The sequence below is a fragment of the Alligator sinensis genome, unplaced genomic scaffold (genome assembly GCF_000455745.1).
Source record: "Alligator sinensis unplaced genomic scaffold, ASM45574v1 scaffold386_1, whole genome shotgun sequence".
NCBI classification, from domain to species: domain Eukaryota; kingdom Metazoa; phylum Chordata; order Crocodylia; family Alligatoridae; genus Alligator; species Alligator sinensis.
The window spans coordinates 550,178-571,980 of record NW_005841996.1 but is presented as its reverse complement, the minus strand read 5'-3'; the positions used below and the strand labels follow the sequence as shown (position 1 = coordinate 571,980).

General features: G+C 42.6%; 1 protein-coding gene across 1 annotated transcript in view; it reads right to left on the bottom strand.

Moving 5' to 3' along the window:
- LOC102384022 (dynein heavy chain 5, axonemal-like) overlaps positions 1–21,803 on the bottom strand; it is a 303,673-nt gene that overhangs the window by 109,177 nt on the left and 172,693 nt on the right. The window contains exons 48-55 of the mRNA XM_025201485.1: positions 15,389–15,478; positions 15,055–15,291; positions 14,428–14,595; positions 9,963–10,169; positions 6,974–7,303; positions 4,421–4,627; positions 4,091–4,333; positions 2,596–2,750 (exon numbers count right to left, since the gene is read on the bottom strand). Of these exons, the coding sequence (XP_025057270.1) occupies positions 2,596–2,750; positions 4,091–4,333; positions 4,421–4,627; positions 6,974–7,303; positions 9,963–10,169; positions 14,428–14,595; positions 15,055–15,291; positions 15,389–15,478 (1,637 nt within the window). The remainder of the gene's footprint in view (positions 1–2,595; positions 2,751–4,090; positions 4,334–4,420; positions 4,628–6,973; positions 7,304–9,962; positions 10,170–14,427; positions 14,596–15,054; positions 15,292–15,388; positions 15,479–21,803) is intronic.

The window sequence follows — 21,803 nt, the reverse complement described above, 5'->3', positions numbered from 1 at the left end:
TGTCACCATAGAGAAGCTGAAACATTGCAGTAAATTTTGTCAATGCATATTGACTATAATTAATACAGTAAGTCGTGTTACATTGATCACAATACTGTATTCATTCAAATCTAAGACAAGCCTTTTTCCCCTAATCAGCATGGGGTGGAGCCCCTCATCTTAGATTAGTGTACAAAGTGGGGTGGGGCAGGTGGCTGCTGCATCCCTGACTCTGGCCCTGATCCTGGGGCAGTGCCAGTGTCAAATCCATAGCAGCTGCCTACCTCCCTGCCCCCTCCACTTGCCCTCTACAGCTTCGGTTCCCCCCTTTTCATTGTCAGGTGCAGCTCAGCTCTGGCTTGGGCTGGATTCCCTCCCATCATGGAGCACAGGGAAACTCTGGCCCCTGCCCAGCCAACCAGTAGTGCTAATGCTGCTGCATAGTTTGGCAAGGGCTGCACTTCCATATGCTGATCCATGGAGAGAACAGAGTCCGAGCAGTGTCTGACAGTAAGGGCGGGAAGGCAGGGAGAGGTGGAGGCTATGGAGAACAGGGGGAAGGGGCAGAGACTGGAGAGAGTGCAAGGAAAGGGGTAGAGACCTGGGGGATTGAAGGAGGAAGGGGCAGAGACTGTGGGGAGCTGGGGGTGGGAGGTCCTAGTGGTGGTGGGGATAGGAAGGCTGTAGGGGGAAGAAGTGGCGAGGCCAGAGGGCTAGGGGGCCATCTGAACCCCCCCAGCCACTGCATTTCCCTGCTGTAGCAGTGGGGGAAGGGGATGAATTCAAGTCAACCTTTGATAATTAGATTGTGTACCTGGAATATTATACCTGGATTTTTGATACATTATAATCTGCCTGGCAACTGACTCCCCAGCCCAGCCCCTGGCTTCTTTACTTTTCATTCCATCCAGGAAGAGCACAAACCAACTGCTGAAACTTCCTTAGCCTGACGAATGGTTTTTGAACCCAAAAGCTTGCTTAATAACTATTCTCCAGCTATTTGGGTTGGTCTAATAAAAGATATCAAATTCACCCAAGGAACCTTGTCTGCCTATGTCCTTAGACCAACGCAGCTACAACCTAGGCCCCTGGAATAGTATAACACATTTATAAATTTTCCATATATAGAATCTAATCACTGGGGGGCAATCTTAAATTCGGGGTCATCTTAGATTCAAGTAAAAACAATAGTTACCTTTTCCTGAATGACTGAAATATTCGTTCACTTCACTGGTGTGGATGGAATTTTACAGAAGAGTGAGCCATATTCCGGATTAAAATTTATTTCTCTAATCTCTCTGTCCTTTGGTCCACCTCCTGCATATCCATCTTCCCTGTCTTTCTTTACTCCTACTCTAAGAAGTTTGTAGGGGCTTATTATGTCTTTCCCTTGAGTACAGCTCACAGCATCATGTTAGAGGAATCGGTATCTGTTTTTGAAAGATGGACCTCTTGGTGAGCTGAGCTGTCCTGCAGCACCTCTGACTTTTAATGGCTAGTGCAGTGATCAGACAGGAAAACATTCTTGCTTATTTAGTCAAGGAAGAACTGGGTTTGCTATCCTCTTCGTTATGCTTTTGCCAGGCAAAGGGAAACATACACTGAGGCTATGTCTATGCAGCCTTCATGGTGAGCCCAGGTGCACCCCTATCCACTCACTCCCAGAAAGTAGGCAGTGTAGATGGCTTATTGCTTCCTAGAGCACATGCCTAAAGCAGCTCCCATGTTGTGTTAGGCATACTTCTTTGTGCATGCTCAGGAATGTGGTGTACTGGGAATGCTGACTAATTTGGGGGCTTTGGTATGTGCTGAGTGGCTAGGGTGTGCCTCTTGGTGGTATTCCTACCCAGTGCTTTTATTGCTCACCCTTTAAATATCACATAGAAAGGGGACCAGTTTAAAGTAAGTGTCACTCCCAACAAAATTAGAAGGATTTTCACATAAATCTTTCCATCTTATTAAGAAGCAGCACAGATGAACCCCTTAGAGAAATGTTTTCTGATCCTTTGTGGCTGGAATGATGGTGGTTTTGAGAAAAGATCCGTAATGTGAAGGAAGGGGAACAAGATTCCCTGCCACTCTCAATCCACAATAATAAACCAGCAAAAACCACATTAAATTAATTTAAAATGACAATGTTGTGATTTCACTAAAGAATGTTTTTAAATACCAAGATTATTGTTTTTCAGCATTACCCAGCAAATAAGATTGCAGTCGTTATATGTCAATGTGAATACTTTAGCTACTATATAAGCGGTTTCTAGATTTTCTCCCCTTATGTTTGCTTGCTGGCAGTAACAGTCCAGTCCATACAATCTTTTTAAAGAAGGGATTTTTTAAAAACTGGAATTCACAGGAGAACCCTGCGGAACTGAATTGCTTAGTGAAAGAAAAAAGGCTTTAGACCAAAAGTTTTTAATTCCATTTCTGAGTATTGTAAAGGCAACAGAACTGCCACCTGTGCCTTTCAGTGTGCAATTTGGCTGAAAAATGTCTATGATTGGGATTGAAATGCTTGAAAAGGCTTGAATTATTTTAAATTAACAGTGACTATTTGGTTTATAGGGAGACTAAGGAACAAATGGATCATAGTCAATGTATATGGCATTGTGTTACCTTGTTAGGGTAATTTGAAAGCTTTGATATCCAGCAATATATGATGCTAATCTGGTCAGGCTCTGTTTTCCAGATCCACCCACACCAACCAACAAGGCATTTCCTTGTGGGGTACGGATAATACGGGATATTTTAACCAAGTGGATCATTGCGTCCTGTGTATTAAGGAAAATAGTTAAAATGATACAAAAACAAAATATATATTTTCATTTAACAGACCTTCAGTTACAAACTGTCCTCCTTATCTACATTTACATTCAGGGCCTAAGCCAGTGCCCACTGAAATCAATAGAAAAGATCCTCCTGACTTCAAAAGGCAGCAGATTTAGTCCTGAAAGAGCATCCCTACTTCATGTTCCCAAAAAAGGCCTCTCATGCATTGCTTGCATTCAGAAAAACTAAGGTGACATTTGCTTTTAAGGGTTGAAGAGGAGCAGGAAGAAAACTTATTGAGCCTCTTAAAGACAGGTCTCTGAAGCGAGATTCTTTCAATATATACAAACTGAAGTCTGTCAAGGAAAAGAAAAGGAAGAAAAGAAAAGAACCAAAGAGAAGAAAAGAAAGTAAGCTCTCCATTTGTATTCCATCCAGATATTGTATTTATATCTTGAATGGTGACAGCACTAAATTAATAAAGCCTGATTTCTCATAACAAATAGATTTTTAAAATTTTGTTCAAAACCTCTTATGTAGCCCAGTCCCTTGAAAGTAGATGAGGCAAAAAACCAGTATTGATCTGAATGTATAATGTCCCGACAACCAGAGGTTTCTGTGAAGTGGGATTAAATGATCTTTTCAGGAGAGTGTAACCTCAAAGGACACAGGGAGAAATAAGCAGGGAAACAACAAGCTTGGGCTTGGGGAATTTTAAAGCAGGGAGAAAGAAAGGATTGGGAACTGGAAAGTGATATAAAAGCTAATGGAAGTAGAAGTCTGTAATATAAATAATATAGGCTGCTTGCAGGTATTAACCGCCCCCTCCAAAATTATACTTTACTTTAAACCCCATGTGCTCCCACACCGAGCCCAGTGCATGCCTAGAAGAAGCAGCATGTTAGTTGGACCCTGCTTGCCCAATGTCTGTATAGGTTGGGTGCCTCAGTGGGGCTCTTTTAGGTGCTTTTATCCAACAGCTGATTGACTCAACTTTTAGATAAAAGTGCAAAAATCCCCAGTGAAGCACCCAATCTATACAGATGCTGCAGAGCCAGGTCAAAGTAACAATGCTGCTTCTTCCAGTAAAGCACACGCTTTTTGTTTTTGTTTTTTAATGTCTGCAAGCAGCGCTAAGGAATATCCTATGTCCTGTCATGCTTGTTTGGAAGAAACCCAGGAGTTTTTCTTAGAAGGTATAATTGACCATTTTCACTTAATCTCAGTGACAATATAAAATCCATGGATCATTAAATAAGGAAAAATCCACAAAGACTGCACATGTATTGGGAAACTATCAATACTGACTAGATAAAGTAAGCACAATCAGAGAAATAAATACCTTGAAAAATACTAAGTCCACCTTTGCACCTCTGATGGTTTCATTATACTGCAACATGAACATCTGTAATCTTTCAGCCAAGTGATCAAAAGATGGAACAGACTCATAAATTTTAGGAGCTTCTAGTTCTACATCTTCAGATTCATCTCCAGTGGGTTCTGGAGCATCACGTAAAAAATCCACAAAGTACAGTTCTTTGGAGTTACTTCCTAGTAAGTCTTCACCATGCTCTTCATCAGCAATCTAAAAATATATGTGGTATATTGTTGTCACCAGTGAAATGTTTCTTTTGCTTCCTTCCAAGGGAATACTGAATATTATTTGCCTTACCTTTTTCATCATATCTTCAAACCAGTCTCTGTCATTCTGGCTTGTGAACCTATCTGCAATTACACGTTTGCATTCATGCTGGAAGAGGGCTACCAAAACACTGGTGCTCTGGCAAACTTCAGCTGTGACTGTAAGTATCCCTTGCCAAATACGACTGAGGTCTCGTAAATTAAAGATGTAATGAAATTTAGCGGGAGTTGGTAGCATCTACAAAAGGAAGTCATAAGCCATATTTAAGTAGCTGTTTAAGAAACACTGAAATTCTTAATAGTTACCTATGTGTTTGTAAACGAATACTGATTTGTTTAGTCAACTTTAACAAGAAGATTTCATTTAAAGCAGAAACTCATGCTTGATGTTATGGAAGCCATTATCTTGTGAAAGCAAAAAATGACTAGGATGCTCAACAGCTTTTAATTATTCATATGTGAGGCTCCAATGTTCCTGAAATCTTCAAAGCCACAGCAATAAGGAATTAAGCGCAGTCAAGACAACTCCATGAACCACAGAACTCAAGGCCTCAGAAAAATGGCAGAAACTCCAATCCCCTCACTGCTTTACTGTCACTTCTTCTTATTCTTTCTCTCTATCTTTTCAGGAATTGTTCTGTTTACAAGCTAGAGGAAATGGGAGGAGGGAAAATGGAAGAAGAAAAGTAAAACAAAGAATCTTTTAAATGATAAACAGATGTAAACATTACAATTTCTTAATGGATAATTCACATACAAGAAAAGGGATGTATTTGTTGACTATGTTGTTCATTATGAATAGGAATTTATCTACAAAGGAAGGGAGAGTGGGAGGGGACACTGCTGAGAGGCAAAAGTCGGTTGAATAGATCAACAGGAATAAAAAAGACAGTTAACACATCGAGAGACACAGGGGTTAAAAACTGGAGTTAACAGCTAGTCCAGGTAATGGGATAAGAATCCCATAGTCTCTGTTGAGACTCTACTTAATACTGTCTATTCTGTGGATAATTTCTTGTATTTAAATTCTTTTCTACTTAAAATCCTTTCTTTCTGCAAGTCCATGCATAGCATCTGATGAAACAGGTTGTTGCCTACAAAAGCTTGTGACTCTCTGAAACACCTAGTCTCTGTGGGGCTACCCTGCCCTTTCTTTTGCCTGAATTCAGACTAACATGACTAACCACCTCTGCTCATGGTCATATGGACTATGGACAGATATTCAAAAAGCCTGAGCCTGAACTGATTCAATCTTTGCAGGTTAGTCTAACCTGGCAAGGCTGAATCAATTTGTAACTACACAGACATCCCAGAAATGTATGCACATGCCTGTAGTGGCTCAGGCTAGAAGCCAGGCAGCGTGAGAGCAGTCTTCCCTTTCCTTTCACAATGCTGTACTAAGGGGGGCATTGCCAGGCCCGGGCAGGATGCTCCGATTAGGGAGGGATCCCCCTCTTCTGACCAGCCCAGCAGGGAATTGATAACACAGTGTAAATCATCCCTAACTTAGTGTTTATCACCCCATTAAGAAAACAACACAGTGACATTACCCGCTATCTGTTGATTCTGCCTTTGTCCCATCTGTCACAGCATGGACCATAGCCAGCATGTTGTCTGCTAGCTAATGCTGAGAGGTGTCTGTGTAAGGCAGAGGGGACGGCAGAATCCCTGCTCAGCAGGGAGGGGTGGGGTAAGCAGTCTGCTTTAACTTAAACCAGCATGGGTTCTGGGATAGACATTGCATAAACTGGTTTGACCCAAATCAGCTAAGTCTGATATACTACATTTCAACTACGTTTATCACCAGTTTCAGCCATTTTGAAACTGGTTTATGTGGACTGAACATCTGTTCTGTGACAGGTTTAAACCAGTTTCTGATCACTTAAACCAGTTTATGTGTAATGTCTGTCCCTTGCCACAGAGTCATTGTATCACAGGGTTGGAAGTAACATCAGGGGTCATCTGGTCCAACTCCCTATATGAATGCAGGAACGCTGTTCCTAAACCACCCCTGTCCACTACTTATCCAGCCTCCTCTTGAACGTATCTAGTGAAGGAGATCCCATAATTTCCATGGGCAGCCTCTTTTTTTATTGTCTTGGCAGTAAGGAAGTTTGTTTGGAAACTACTCTGTTGCAACTTAAACCCATTACTTCATGTCCTGCCCTCTGTGGTAGGAGAGAACAGTTGTTCTCCCTCTTCTTTACGGCAGTCTTTCAAATATTTGAAAACTGCTATCATGTCCCCCCCTAACCTCCTTTTCTCCAAGCTAAAAATACCCAGCTATGCAGAGGCAGAGAAGGGATTTAAGTTTATCCTATGTGTTTGTAGTGCCTCATGCCAAGGAGCTGCACTGGGGTGTTTTCCATGTGCTACCACAATATAAATATTAAATACTATCCCTACCATCACTCCAGGAAAATCATTGTTACAACACATTTTTCAATAGATAATGCAGTCATAGGATTCTGATTAACAACACAGTGGAAATTATACACATATTCTACTATAACAAAAAGGCCTAATTCGTCTTTGTATTTCAGGTCACAGGAATAGACTTGTTAAAAATAGTCATATCTTTTACCTTTATTTTAGTTGCTTGCCAGACTTTTCGAGTTGTAGGTACTAATGCTGATGCTAGTTTACATATCCCTTCAGGGAAACCTCTGTGTACACAGAAATAGCCTTCAGCTACCGTTCGAAATATTTTGTCAATAGACGCATTGGAGGGCAATGTGCAGTTATAAACAGTAAACTGGCGTTTCAGGCGCTGTGGAATATCATTCCGACCTCCTCCAGGGTGAATCATGGCAGCTACAAACTGGATATCAACTATATTAGTGAATTCTCCTGGCTTTTCTAAATTGTAGAAACCTTTTTGCTCCATCAATTGCCTTACAATTTCATTGGTGATCTATTAGCCAAAACAGAAACAGGAATTTCAGATATTATTTAATTAAGTTTTTACAGTTTGTCTGAATACATATATCCAATGTAATAAAAGATAGGGTGAAAAACAAAAAAACACAGTATTGTGCAGTGAGTAGTGCTTTTCACAATATATCTGAAAGAGCAGAGGTATAGCCATTCTTGTACCTCGTCTAAGTGGGAACCCAGGGCTGGTGTCCCAGTCGCCAACTACTCCTTATGCTACTACAAGAAAACAAAAAAGGAAAGGAGTGAATTCTATTTCCCTCTATGCACCTAAATGTCAGTTTTCCAGCTGCATACCAGCGTGCTTTTGGTTCTGCCTCTAGACTGTTGCATTTTATAGCCTGTAGGTACGTGTTCAGGGAGATCCTTTTGCCACAGGGTGAAATTGAATGTGAAACTGTGTGTAAAAGTCAAAACCTGTAGTTACATGGCTGCAGATGTGCCAGTTAGGTGCATAAAGTGAAAAAGACTTCTTGTTAACTAGTACCTAATGTCCTTCTAGGCCAGTGGTTCCCAACCTTTTTAGACTCAAGGCACCCTTCCAAAACTTTAAAAAATTTAGTGGCACTCTATTTAAAAATCTAATATAACTGTATTATGAATATTAGAAATACATTATTTATAATGAATATAATCAATGTGCTTTATAATTATACTATTAATTAATAATTAATTGAATATATAATTATATTATATTCACCATACTACCAGGTGGAACTGCGTTGTGTGCCTTCTGCAGAGCCAGGCTGGGAAGCAGCTATGGCAGGAGTGTGTGCTCTTGCCACAGACCTTCCCAGTCCAACCCAGCACAGTATCTCACAGAAACAGAGGCATGTAGGGCAGCTGGAACTGTCCTGTGCACCTCTGCTTTCAGGAGGTACCTAGGATTCAAAATGAGAAGCGGCTGCAGCAGAAATGTGCACCTACCTGCAGTTCCTTCTGGTTCAACTCTGCATTATGCAGCAAACATTATGCAGCATTATGCAGACAGGTATGCCCTTCTGCTGCAGCTGCTTCTCAGTTTCATTCTGATGTGCCTCCTGAAAACAGAGGCATATAGGACAATTTCAGCCTGTGGCTGTGTTGGCAGCCTGGCATCCTGGCAGATTCTTGCAGAACCCTGGGATGCCACAGTAACCCCAATTGAGAACCACTGCTTGTATTTTAGTCATGGGCAAGTTTTGGACAAACAATTAGCATTCCACAAAGTGAAAGGATGTAGGGCAGTTTAGGAAAACTTAGCATTTGAAATTAAGCATGGTCAGATGCCAACGAATACATGAGAAGGAGATGGGCTCAGAATCAGCTTTGCACTGAGTGCTGAGCCTGGACCATGTTTAATGACATGATGATCAGGAATGAAAAGGAATGAAAGAGACCAGCTTTGTACGGGTCTTAAATGCATGAGTAGGAGTGATTAGTTTAATGGTAAGTATGGTATCTACTTATCCAAGGGATAAATACTAGAAATTAAAGCCAGGCTTTCAAAGAGGGCAGGCGCATAAAATATTTATTAATTACATTACTTTATTTAATTAATTAATTTTTAACATTCACATGAATATCTAAGCACTTTGGATCAACTGTCTAACCAGTCTGGGATTTCAGTTAATGATAACTTTTTTTTAAGGTCTGGATAAATTAGGAAGGAAAGATGGTTAGTATGCTCCCCAAATTCTCCTGCTTCTTTTCTTAAGTTGTCTAGATAAGCATAGTTATGTTAGTAGAAAACAGCAATTCTTGCTTGACATATCAGTGCCTTAAGCACAGTTGGTTATAACTGCTACAAATGCAGATTATAACTGAGACTGACAGTCTAGAAGTCTTTCATGTTGTTACCAGATAGCTTGATGTTTATTCTGACCATTTTGTTCTGAAAATTTCCAATTAATTAGAAAAAAAAAGTGGCTTGTGGATATTTACCTAGCAGGTCTTCATAGGTGTGCCTATGCTATGATGTTTTTTCTAAGGTTTCCCCAATGGTGGGAGCCTTAGTATCAAGGGTTTTTTTTTACATGTGCTCCAAGTTGGGGTGCTTTAAAAAGAGCGGCTCCAAGAGCCACTCTAATTAAAGTGCCTGCAGTGTCTAATGTATCAGCATCCCTGCACTTCAGAATGGCGGCAAATATGCTTTAGTTAAATCACCCCTGTTGCCATTTTGAAGCACAGGGATATTGATACATGAGATGCGGAGGCTGGCTGGAGTGCTCTAATCAGCATGCTCCAGCAGACTCGATTAACCTCGTCTGCTCTGACATCCTATAATTACAGTGCGTTGGAGCAGCCTCCCTGCACGTGTACAGGCACCCAACAATGCTCCAGATGTGCCAGTGCTTCAAGTATTATATTGCTAAACACTGTCCAAACTGGTCCATAGGACACAGTACTTAGGACACTAGTTGCCTATGGTGTCTTATCTAGATCAGTACTCCCATCATTGCTGCTAAGCATAAGAAATTTGAGAGAGCAAGCTCCTGTATTACCATAGCTAATGTATGTTACAAAGACATGCTTTAACAAGTACAATTTTTCAGTTCTCCTGAAAACACATGTATAGTTTTACAAATGCAATCCCTGATTCGAGAAACAGGCTTTCACATTAGTTTCCACTGAAAATTCAGTTGCTAACATTTTTTTACCTGATCACCCCATTCATTAATCACAGGCATGTTGATGTCATCAATAAAAACAGTCATTTTCTTCCCAGATGGAGGACCATAGGTGGTTCCCATTCTTTTATCTATGTAACTTTCTATACTTCTTTGGAACATACTTGGTAAAGTTGCAGAAGAAAAGTTTAAACACTTGGTCAGATGAACTTCAGGATTATATTTGCTGGTATAACCCTGTAAAGATAAATATTCTTAATGCAATTTGTAAGTACAATTCATAAGCAACCAATTTCCAGGGATTGAAATCTAGAACCCACTTCCCGATGCTCTACAGACCTCTGTGCCAAAAGTGGTTTGCACCCCTTATGGCTACAGTTATTATAGGTGTCACAACCCAGTGATTTTTGTGCCTCGGCACTATGGAATTTCCTGGCCACATGAGAGCTCCTTTGCACGGCAGAGTGTTCTGCTGCAATTAAGAACCCGCGTATAGGAGAGAGTTCCCGCCAATTTGCAGTTTCCTTTGCAGGATGCATTTCTTCTTTGCAGCACAGAAATGCACGGTGCAAAGAGTTCCCGCCATTCGAATGTAAATTTGTGCCCCGCTATTGGCCAGTGCTAAATTATTCACACGTGGCGGCTAGTAATTGGCTCGCTGGCTGTTTAAAATTCCGTGCGACTTCCGCCCAAGTCGAAGAGCTTTGAGCACGCTGCAGAGTGCCTCTGAAGTTATCTGACTTGCGGCTGCCGATCGATAGACTGATCACCTATCGATCTTTCTTCCCGTCGCTGAGCGCAATCCCAGACGTACCCCTTTCCCCGCCGGCTTCGAATTGCGGACGGATTAACTGGCTTGGGCCCCGCCAGCTGGAACAACTCGTGTGGTTGTTCAGACGACCGGACTACCTGCGTCGTGATTGCAAGCGGCGTGAGTAAAGTTTTTTGCAACCAATAAGCTGTGTCTGCCTCTCCATTCACCAGCCCGCCCTAACGTACGACCAATTTCTAACGCAACTCGAGTCGGCTGTGGCCGTCCGAGACAATAGGCACTGCAGCAAGACACTGTAGGCTAGCTAAACAGCGCTGCTGCTGACCTTCACTTTTGGGAAATCCGCAGCCACAATACTTGAGACAATCTTGGAAAATAGGGAGAGTGGCTGCTTTAGCAGTACGCACACATGGTCACATACAGTCAATGAGAGATGCTGCTGTTCAGTTTGTGTGTAAAATCAGACACAACACACCCACAGTTAGAAGTCACCAACCACTTAGCAACTTGTAAGAATCTTGTCCCTGGCAGACATTACACTTAAGATGTGACCAATCAGTTTAACTGTGTCTTAAGTGGTAACCTGACCACGTGTTCAAGTAATTAATCACGGAATAAGCCACAAAGTTACTACACAAAATATTTGTAATAAGGTTCTGGTTGGTTCCCATTGTGCCTTAAACTGAACAAGTGACTAACATCGATCAGCTGATCAGAGCTCCCAGCTGTGGTATCACATTGGTATCCTTTGCTCCAGTGTGCTTGCAAGGCTGGGAGCGCTAGTCAGCTGACTGGTACACCTTTAAGGCTCCAGACCATTCCTGAGGCTGGGAGCACCAGGCACCTGGCTTTCTACTTGCCTGTTCAGCCTGGGATCATGATCTCAGGCTTCCCCTGCACTGGAAATTGGGTGCAATTGGGAAATGATTCCCAGTCCCACAATCACACTTCCTGCTATGCAGAAGTGGTATTGTGGATTGTGTTGGAATTGTGGATCAGATTCCATTGTGCCTTTAACTGATCATCTGTCAGTGGCTTCAGTTTATAATATCAACAGATATTTAAAACAACATTAAGAGCCTTCAACTTGAATTTTTAAAAAAAATCAATATCTTTTTATAATATTAAAATATATAGACTTTCAATATCCAGGGCACTGTCCCCCACGCTGTCACACCAATGTTACATCTGTGTAAATTAGTTTTTTTACTCTTAGCACAGTAATACTGCCAGTAGCAATTGCTGTAGTAAAGGTCATAAAACAATCTTCATTTTAAACCTGTTAGTATATTTTTACACACTTGTAACTTTCCCAAGCTCTCAAATTAACATCGGAAATTTTCCATTTTTAAAAATTGGGATTACGTTGTTGCTGTTTGAATGAATGACAGCAGTTAGATGGAATTAGAAATTCCTGACCAGAAGAAGTTCTTTTGTGTACAGTCCAGGTCATAAGTGGAATAATACTTTAGAGGAGGAGGAGAAAAAGATCGCACATTTGGAGAGATAGTTTGCTTAATTACTAAATGAGAAAGAATGGTGTTAGTACTTTTTAAAATTATGCCTCCCTCTGTGAGAGCAATATTCTTTTCTGTTTAGATACAGGGTAACTCACTCCTGGGAATAACGTCTAAGTATTTTTAGAGACAGGAGTGGCAATAGAAGGCGGGGAATTACTGGTGTCTGGCTAAATTCCAGTATGTAAAATATTAGGACCACTAACTATACCACACCCTTTCATGTTGCTAAAATAGCTTCCCCAGATAGTGCCAGGAACAGAAGTTGATGTTACACTAGCACGCAGGAGGCACAAACAGTTCTGCTAAGAAAAGAGCATTCATTGCTCTTAGCATCAGTATAGTGCACTGCAAGATGGGTTTAATATACATATTCCAGGAAAAGCAGAATAGATGCAGACTTTTTTTTAAAGGTCTTCTTTTAGGTTTTGGTCAGATAGAAACTAGAGAAACTGAAGCTGCTGACTAGTTTCATTTGGGACTTAGGTTTTTTTTGTTTTGACTTTGGCTTCCTATGTAGTTAATGATCAAATGTTGCACGTGTACAATAAGACAAATTGGGGGCATTTTAAAAGTGGGGGGACAAACCCTTTTATAGTAGCCCTTATAAAGAAAAGAACAAAATGCCATTTCCTACGTGGGAATGATGAGGGCATATAATTAATATTACACTTGGTCTTGGAAAACTGTCTCAAAAAAGTTCTTTATCATAGAAGCATAGAATCATAGAAAATTAGGGTTGGAAGGGACCTCAGATCTAGTCCAACCCGTTGCTTAAAGCAGGATCATCCCCAACTAGATCGTCCCAGCCAAGGCTTTGTCTAGCCAGGTCTTAAAAACTTCCAAGGATGGGGATCCCACCATCTTTCTAGTTGCCACCACCTGTTCTAGTGCTTTACTACCCTTCTTATGTGCTTTGCTACAATCCTAAGGAGTGTGAGTGTCTACACATGCAACTAATGCAAAGCAATAAACTCTGGAACTTATTGCTCCTGTCTGCACCATTTGAATGTGGGCCCAGGACCACAGCATGTTGAGCCGGGTTGGAACAACCCTAGGTGGCAGGGGGTCCCAAGGGTCAGTCTGCCAGGCTGCGGCTGCTCCCCACCAGCTTAACGTGCTGTGGAGAGGCTGGCTGGGACACAAGGGTGCTCCAGTGTAGGGCTAGCCAGCAGGCAGCCCCTGCACTGAAGCACCCTCATGCCCCAGCCAGCTGGGGCAGTGTCTACATGCAAGCTGCTGTGGAGTAAAGAACTCCACAGCAGGATAGTATGGGAGACCCTTGCCATTCACAGGGGATCCTTTCTGGAGATCCCCACAAATGGTGAAATCCGCAAATACTGATGGGGCTCCCTGTCAGACCCCGCAAGAAGCTGGAAGTGTGGGGCTCTCCTGCAGCACCTGGGGACCAACCGCAGCTGCTTCCAGGGGAGAAGATGCTGCCACTGCCTCCCTCCCCGTCCATGGCGTTTGCTTTTCACCTGCCCGGCTCTGCCCTCCCACTCTGCCTGCCCGGCTCTGCTCTCTGCTCTGCTCTCCCCGGCTGTGCCCTCCCCCGCCCAACACAGCACTCTGTGCCTGCTTACGCAGAGGCAGGAGCTCAGTGCAGCACCAGAGGGAGCTGCAACAGTGCTCGCTCTGACCCACCCAGTTGGCATGGCGCATCACGAATATTTGAATCCGTGAACAGCAGATTCGCAAATAGCGAGGGTTTCCTGTACTTGTATTTACAAGTTTGATCCTGCTGCAGAGTTAATTAGTTTACTCCACTCTAATAGGGGCATATGTGTAGATGCACAATATTTACTGTGCAGCTAATTAGTTGACTGTGCAGTAAACATCTTGTGCAGATGCACCCCTAGTGTGCTTTACTCCTCTCCTAATGAGGATAATATCTCTATTATCTCTATTTTCCTTTGGCTTTGAAGAAAGTCTTTGCAATGCAGATGAACAAATTTTATGAAGAGGGGTCAAAAGGGTTAGGGGAACAGGAAATCCTCTAATCATAGGCACTGTTAGCAAGTTCTCAAATCTGACTTCTCATGAAAAATCAGAAAAGAGAGCCTAGGGAAGGTGACTTCCTTAATACCTAATACATCATGGTGAGCAAAATGTTAGGAGGTACCACAGTAGATACTTAGAAACTACAATTTGTATGTATATGTTGGGTAAAATGTCTCAGTGGGAACAGTGTCCATCCATGTACCTTAATCATAACTGTTTTCGCTGTTCCCTGCTCCCCAATTAGCAGAACAGCTTTTCCTTGCTTCATAATAGTGTCCATTAGAAAATCCGTTCGAATATTATCAACGTTTGGAACCAGAATGGAAGTGTATTCTGGCACTGAATCGCTAGGGTATATATATTCCAGTACCTGAAATAGAAATAATGCATACAGTTAATTAGAAATTTTATATGGATCAGAAGAGCACTGTTCGTGATCACAAAATCACATGTATATTATCTATTTGATAAGGTTGACCCTGCTTTCCCATCAGTACAAAACTAGTAGAGTATTGTCACGCCCCCATTTCTCCTTACAAAGATTTCTGGGGGCCGTATTTGATTAGGCAGTTCTCAACAAACACTAGAGTAAAAATAACTTTTTTTTGTTTTATCCCCCCCAAAACTATTGCATTGTTGGTTCCTGATCTCTACTGAAAATATCTTCAAAGGAAAAAAAAAATCTTCAAAAAAGAGACTTACGGTAATTTATTAAGCATAATTTCCCAAATTGCGTTATAGGCTTTAATTAGTAAAATGTGTTTTTCTTGTCAAATACATGCATTAGCTGTAATTATAAGAAAGAAGTAGTACTTTATTTCATACAAACCCTCTTTGACCAGTGTTCCCACTGACCACAATCACTAATACCAAATTCAAACATGGTTTCTTCTCCATTCACAGCTGGAAGTTCTAGCACTGCAGAATGACTCCTTAAGAACAGCTCCATTTTCACTCTGTCATCCAGTTCCAATAGAGCTCCAACTGACCACATTATAGCAAAAACAAACAAGCGAGCTATATGCTCCTGACTGGGCTGCTTCTCATCTTGGTCTGCCAATAAACCCTGTAAAGCAGACACAAAGTGTGACTACTACTCTCTTTGAACATTATCTACACACAAGTAAAAAAATGACTGATAGAAAACCTAATATCATCTCTACCTGTAGGAGGTCAATCGCTTGCTTGATGTACATGCATTCTAAAATTGGCATTTTTGGTGTCACAGCAGTGAAAACAAAATCAATCAAATCCTGGGAAATGAAAATATTACATTAATCAGAGTTTATTAAAACCTTTTTAAAAATCCTGTAAATCAATATCATGATTTATATGGCTCTATTCTGTGCCTTAAACATGTTTATCTTTGTTTCTCCTGTAGTATGAATATTCAAATTTAGAACATGAAAATTCATTATTAGTAAACATCTCCAATAATAGTCAGTGAGATTTATATCATAACATCTACATAAATTTATTCAAAAAGAGTAATTCAGAGAGTGCTCTTGACCTACACTGGAGATCAGCCCTTTGTGTTTTACACTCTGTAAATTTTTCTTTATTGTTGCCACTTGTTCATGGGAAGACAGAAGCTAATAACTGCCTTTATGATTCATATATAGTGTAAGTCTTTATCAGTATCTATTTTTATCTAATTTAATCAATTTGCATTTAGAAGGCCTCCATCTCTGTTTCATTCAGCTTTCTTGATTTCCTTCAAAGCCCTGACTGAAGTCTAAGAAGGCTGGAGTCTTATCAACTCTACCAGTTACAGGAGACTGTATACATGGGAGATCCAAATGTAAAATTTGCTACTAAAATTGCAAATGTGTGGGGGAAGATTTAGGGTGCTAAATTGCTCTGCTGGGTCACCTGATTAAATAAACATCCAGTGGAAAGTTAATCTTGACTTTACCCAAAAAGAGAATTTTGTGAGTTCAATCTTTTGAATAAGTATTCTGCTTTTGCATTTCATGTCTTATGTTGCTGTTCTTTTTTAGTGAACAAGTGCTCCAATTCCACCCTATTTGTCATGTTCAATGGTAGGTGAAGCCATTTCCTCATAGCAAGATGCTGTGAGATTTTTTAATATTAAAAGTGCTTTATAAACTAAAAATATTCCTATTATTTATGTTCTTTTGAGATAACATTAGCTTAATGGGAAATGCTGCAATTTTCCATTTGGTGGCACTATTATATTATGACAATGCAAACTGACAGGAATCGTGAGTCAAACAAAGTAGTATGGGAGCATTCATATATAGAACTCGACTGTGATTGTGAACTGGCCTTGAGATTTCATTCATATAATTTTTTATTTTTTGCTGATTTTCAATACCATGTAACCAAGACAGAGGGGATGGATTGAACCCCTCCTACACACACCATTAACTGACAAAGACTTTTAATGCCTTTGACTTTTCCCCATACCAGCAATTGTAAGCTGCATGCTAAAACCATTGTCTAAGAATGACTTGATACCTTACAACTCTGATGCAGTTACTATGCACAGGCTCTTACCATTCTTCCTATCAGAGCATACCCTGGGCTAATGTAGGCTGCATGACTAACTGCATGTCTTAGAATGGATTAACATACACCAACTATATACTCATGTAGCTACCGTGTGTGGGATCTTGTATTATCTTACAACTCTACAAATAAATAGCCGTGATTTTTAACAGTTTCTAATGTTTCCAATCAAGTTTTAAATTTGTTTTGTTAACACAGAAATTCATGTTCCTTGTAAACAGATTACTATTACTGCAACTGATATCACAGGTCATGTCTACATGTGCGATTAATGCGCTGGAATAAACCCCGGAGCTTACTGCCCTGGAGTATTTTGCTCCCAGGTGAGTAGTTTGAATATGTGCCTGGGAGTAAAACCTCTGGAGCATATTGATCCGGAGCTTATTCACTGCACCATGCAGAGCCTGGTCCGAGCAGCCCAGGATGCCAGGGGACCCAGTGGTCAGCCTACTAGCCCAGGGCTGCTCAGGCTGGGCTCCCCATTCTGGGGAGAGGCTGGCTGGGGCAAAAAGGTGCTTCAGCATGGGGACTGCCTGCAGGCTAGCCCTGCACTGAATCACCCTTGTGCCCCAGCCTGTCCCATCATTGTGAGTTGCAGCACACGAAACAATGCTGCCACAGGGTAGTACTTGGGTTTAGCAGGACTACCCTATGGCAGTGTTTATTAGTCTACTGCAGGGGCGGGCAATTATTTCAGGTGGAGGGCTGCTTACTGACTTTTGGCACGTTGTCAAGGGCCGCATGGGTAGCCCCGCCCCTTGACAGGTCCCCCGCCCCCTAGTCACCAACTTGGGACTGGAAGTCCCGCCCCTGATACCCATAATAATATATTTGAATTTAATTAAAAAAAAAAATTTTGTCCTGATTTCTGTGTGTTTGTGGTGTATATGCAGAAGTGATTGCATATGGGGCTTTTTGGGGATGTCTGGATGTGTGTGTGGGTATGGATGTGGGTATGGGAGCCAAGTAGTGCAGAGTGGCCAGTGGGCAAGTAGGAAAGTGGGGAAAGTGACAGGAGTGGGGTAGTGGAAGTGAGCAGGAGCATGGGGCCTGCACCAATGTCCCGGGGCCAGCGCTGGCAGGGCCCAGAGCAGGGCGGTAGGAGCAGTGTGTGGGCTGGCAGGGGTCTTTGGAGCCAGGCTGGGCTGCACCAGCAGGGAGAGGGGGAAGCTGACCCAGCTCCATAGAGCCCCTGCTGGCCGGGACCCCGCACTCCCACTGCCCTGCTCTGGGCCCTGCCGATGTAGGCCCTGGGACACCAGCGCAGGCCCTGTGCTCCTTCATGGCTGCCGCTGGCTCCCACACACCCACTCACTCCCAGTCCCCATGCCCCAACTCCACAGCACAGGCCGAGAGCAGTGCGCAGCCCCTACCCCGAATGCCCCGTACTTGTCCGCATGGAACAAACTGGTGCTCAGTATGGAGGAAAAGTGTCCCCACCTTCCCAAGGCCACTGCTTCCTGCTGCAGCCGCTCACAGCTCATGCGGGGCTATCCTGCCTCTCTGCCACATCACCAGAGAGCAGGCACAGGCAGCCCCGCGTGGACTCCAAGCAGTTGCAGCATGGGGCACTGGCCACAGGGAGGGGAAGCCGCTTTTCCCCTGCACTGAGCACCAGCTCATTCCCTGCCACCGGTGTTAGCCTGGGCACCGCACCAACTCTGGGCTTGCCCATCAGGGCTGAGCCACCGGCAGCACCAGCTGGGCAGAAGCTGCTGCTCGGCGTGGAGGAAAGCACGCCCCCCCCCCCCCCCCACTCGCCGCTGCCGGACAGTGTTTGCTGCAGCTGCCCACCTGGAGCTTGTGCTGTGCTAGGCTGTGGTGTGACTGCTTCACTGCCACCTCTGTGCTGCCCTATGGCTGCTCCACATGGCCACTGCTGCTGTACTGGGCAGCACAGAGGCAGAGGTCAGGCAGCCCCAGCGCAGTCTAGCATGGTATGAACTCCAGGTGGGCAGCCGCAGCAAACACTGCATGGTGGCGAGTGGGGAGGAGCCGCTTTTCTCTGCAGCGAGCAGCAGTTTCTGGGGAATGAACTGGTGCTCAGCACGTGGGGAAAGCAGCTGCTCCCCCTCCCTGTGGCTGATGCCCTGTGCTGCAGCTGCTCAGAGCCCGCACGGGGCTGCCTGTGCCTGCTCTCTGTTGCCAATGCTGCCCCGCGGGGCGGTGTTGATGCAGTGCAGAGGCACAGCCCACACCGGGGGGGTGCTTTCCCTTCAAGCTGAGCACCAGCTCGTTCCCCGTCGCCGCTGCTCAGCCCAGACAGGCGAGTGCAGGGTGTGTCGGGTTGGGGCTGCATGCTGCTCCCTGCCTGTACCACGGGGCTGGGAGGGGGCATTAGGAGTGAGCAGGCACATGGGAGCCAGCGTCCAGCGCGGAGTGCGGGGCCCGTGCCGGTGTCCTGGGGCCAGCATCGGTGGGGCCCAAAACAGGATGGCAGATGCACAGGGTCTATGGAGCTGAGTCAGCCTGGCTCCACAGACCCCTGCCAGCCCACACCCTGTACTCCTACTGCTCTGCTCTGGGCCCCACCGGCACTGGCCCCAGGAAACTGGCACAGGCCCCGCGCTCCCACACACCACTTGCTTCCACTCCCCCCACCCCCACTTTGCCGCCCACCCACCCGCTGGCTCCCAGCTGCATGGTTGTACAGTGTAGCTCAGGAGGACCTAGCCCGCCTCTGAGGACTGGGGTCCTACTCTATCTCCCCCTCCGCTTCTTACCTGAATTTCCCATGCCGGTGCAGCCACAAACAACCCCAGGTTCCCAGGTCAGAAGCCCTGCTAGGCAGGGGCTTCCAGCTGGGGAGGCAGGGCTGGGCGGGCCCTGCTGCTGCAGGAGTCTGCTGGGGCTTCCCCTGGGTCCTACTGTCCCTGGCTCTTGTCATCTTCGACAGGAGCCAGGGGCAGATAAATTTTAATTTTCTAAATTTTTCTAATTTAATTTTCTAAATTTTTTAGGGGCTCCGCGGATGCAGCCCGTGGGTTGTATTTTGCCCACCCCTGGTCTACTGAGACCTAATAGGGCCACACGTGTAGATGGTTACATTTTACTGCACAGCTAATTGATCAGTTTGGGGACAAAATCGCCTACAGCCAGTCTGGGGACAAATTCAATTAAATTTGGATTGCTTCTATCTGTAGAATTATCTACCTTCTTCCTGGATATATCAACTACTTGTAAGCTGTTTATTTGTTTTCATTAATATCAGGACTAACATTATTAATCTTGCATTTGGAACTTTTGAAATTTGAATAGTACATGCAGTGCAATTTATTTTATGACGTTTTCATGAACAGCTTACTAATCAGACTACTTATATACTGGAAAAAAGTATGAAGACCAAAATTATCCATCCATCCATCCATCCATCCACACACAGATAGATAGATAGATAGATAAATAGATATCTCTATCTATCTATATCTATACAGATCTATATTATCTGTATAGATCTATATAGCTATACCTATATAGATCTAGATATATGGAGTCTGTGTTATTCCCATCTGTAAAATCCACATTATCATCTACATAATTTGAAAAGAAAAGATAGTTCATTAAAAATAAAAGGAGAACTGACAGCATGACAGCTTTCATTTACATTCTGACAGCTCCATATACAACCTGCAGCCAGAACCAACTTTATATTCATTACCTTTTCATCTCTCAGTCTAATAAAACAGACATTTTTAGGGTCTTTATTGTTGTGGCTTTAGGCTTGGATATTTTAAATGTTACTATTTTGTTTTCAAAGTTATAGCATAAAATATAAAATAAGACCATGGAAAAGAAGCAGTATACTGATCCAAATATACATAGTTTTAGAAGCATGTTTTAAAATGCATTATAGGAATTCCTCCCTTGTTGCTGCAGTCAATATTATTACATCTTATTATTACTTTTTTTAGGAAATAGAATACAATGAATGTCATGCTAGAACTGGTTTGAGTGTAAATGTGAACTAAGATGAAATCTATCTGTGAGATATTTGTTAACAGTCTAGCTATTATAACAGTATATTAATAATTGTTTTTTTCATTTTTATAATATATATATATATATATATATATATAAATAGCTGAAAAGAACAGTAAAAGGAAAAATACCTCACTTCCAAAATCTAAACAAAATGAAAAGGCACTATATTACAGAATCTGGAATAAATAACAGCTAGCATTGGCAAAGAGATTCTTATTTGGGCAGGACTTTAGCAAGCAAGGTTAAATTGGTATATTGTTTAGGGAGTTTTTGTTTTACATTTTAGTTAATATTCTACCTGCTTTTATAGATTATTTAGTATTTTTTTGTATAAGCCACCCAGGGCCTTTGTTGGGAAGGATGGCATATACATCTGATAAATAAATATAGAACAAGACTGAAAAGGAATAGAAAGATGAACATTTTCAGTTGTGCTCTATCTGTTAGCAAATATATTTCTGTCAACAAAATATATTAGAACAATACTACAAGACAACATGAATTCTCTCTATAGACTTCTGGAATTGAACCTGATGTATTTTAGGGATTTATTAAGCAGATACCAAGATTCTCAAGCATAGGGGTCTTATCTGCATGGCCCTTCAGAATATGAATTTTTTAAATTCACAGATTATAAGGTCAGAAGGGACCACTGTGATCATCTAGTCTGACCTACTGTATAATAAAAGCCAAAGCATTTCTCAGAATTAATTCCTGTTTGAACTATAGGAAATCTTGAAAAAATTAATGGAGCAGATACATCCCTATGGTAATTAAGTTACTGACACTGTGATGGGATGAAGTTGGTCTGATGTATATTTATTTAATCATAAGACAAACAAAAAAAGCCAACACAGAAATCCTAATGACTATTAAAATTGTAGCAATAAGACCAAACGTTAGTTAATTCTGCCAGCCTACAACATAAAATAAGCATGCAAGAGTTAACACTTTTCCTCCACTAACCACTAGATTAAAAAGGGAAACCAGAAGGAAAAATCCTCCCAGCATGCAAATGGATCTGGAGTCATGCATGCTACATTCACTCCTGTAATATGACCTTCC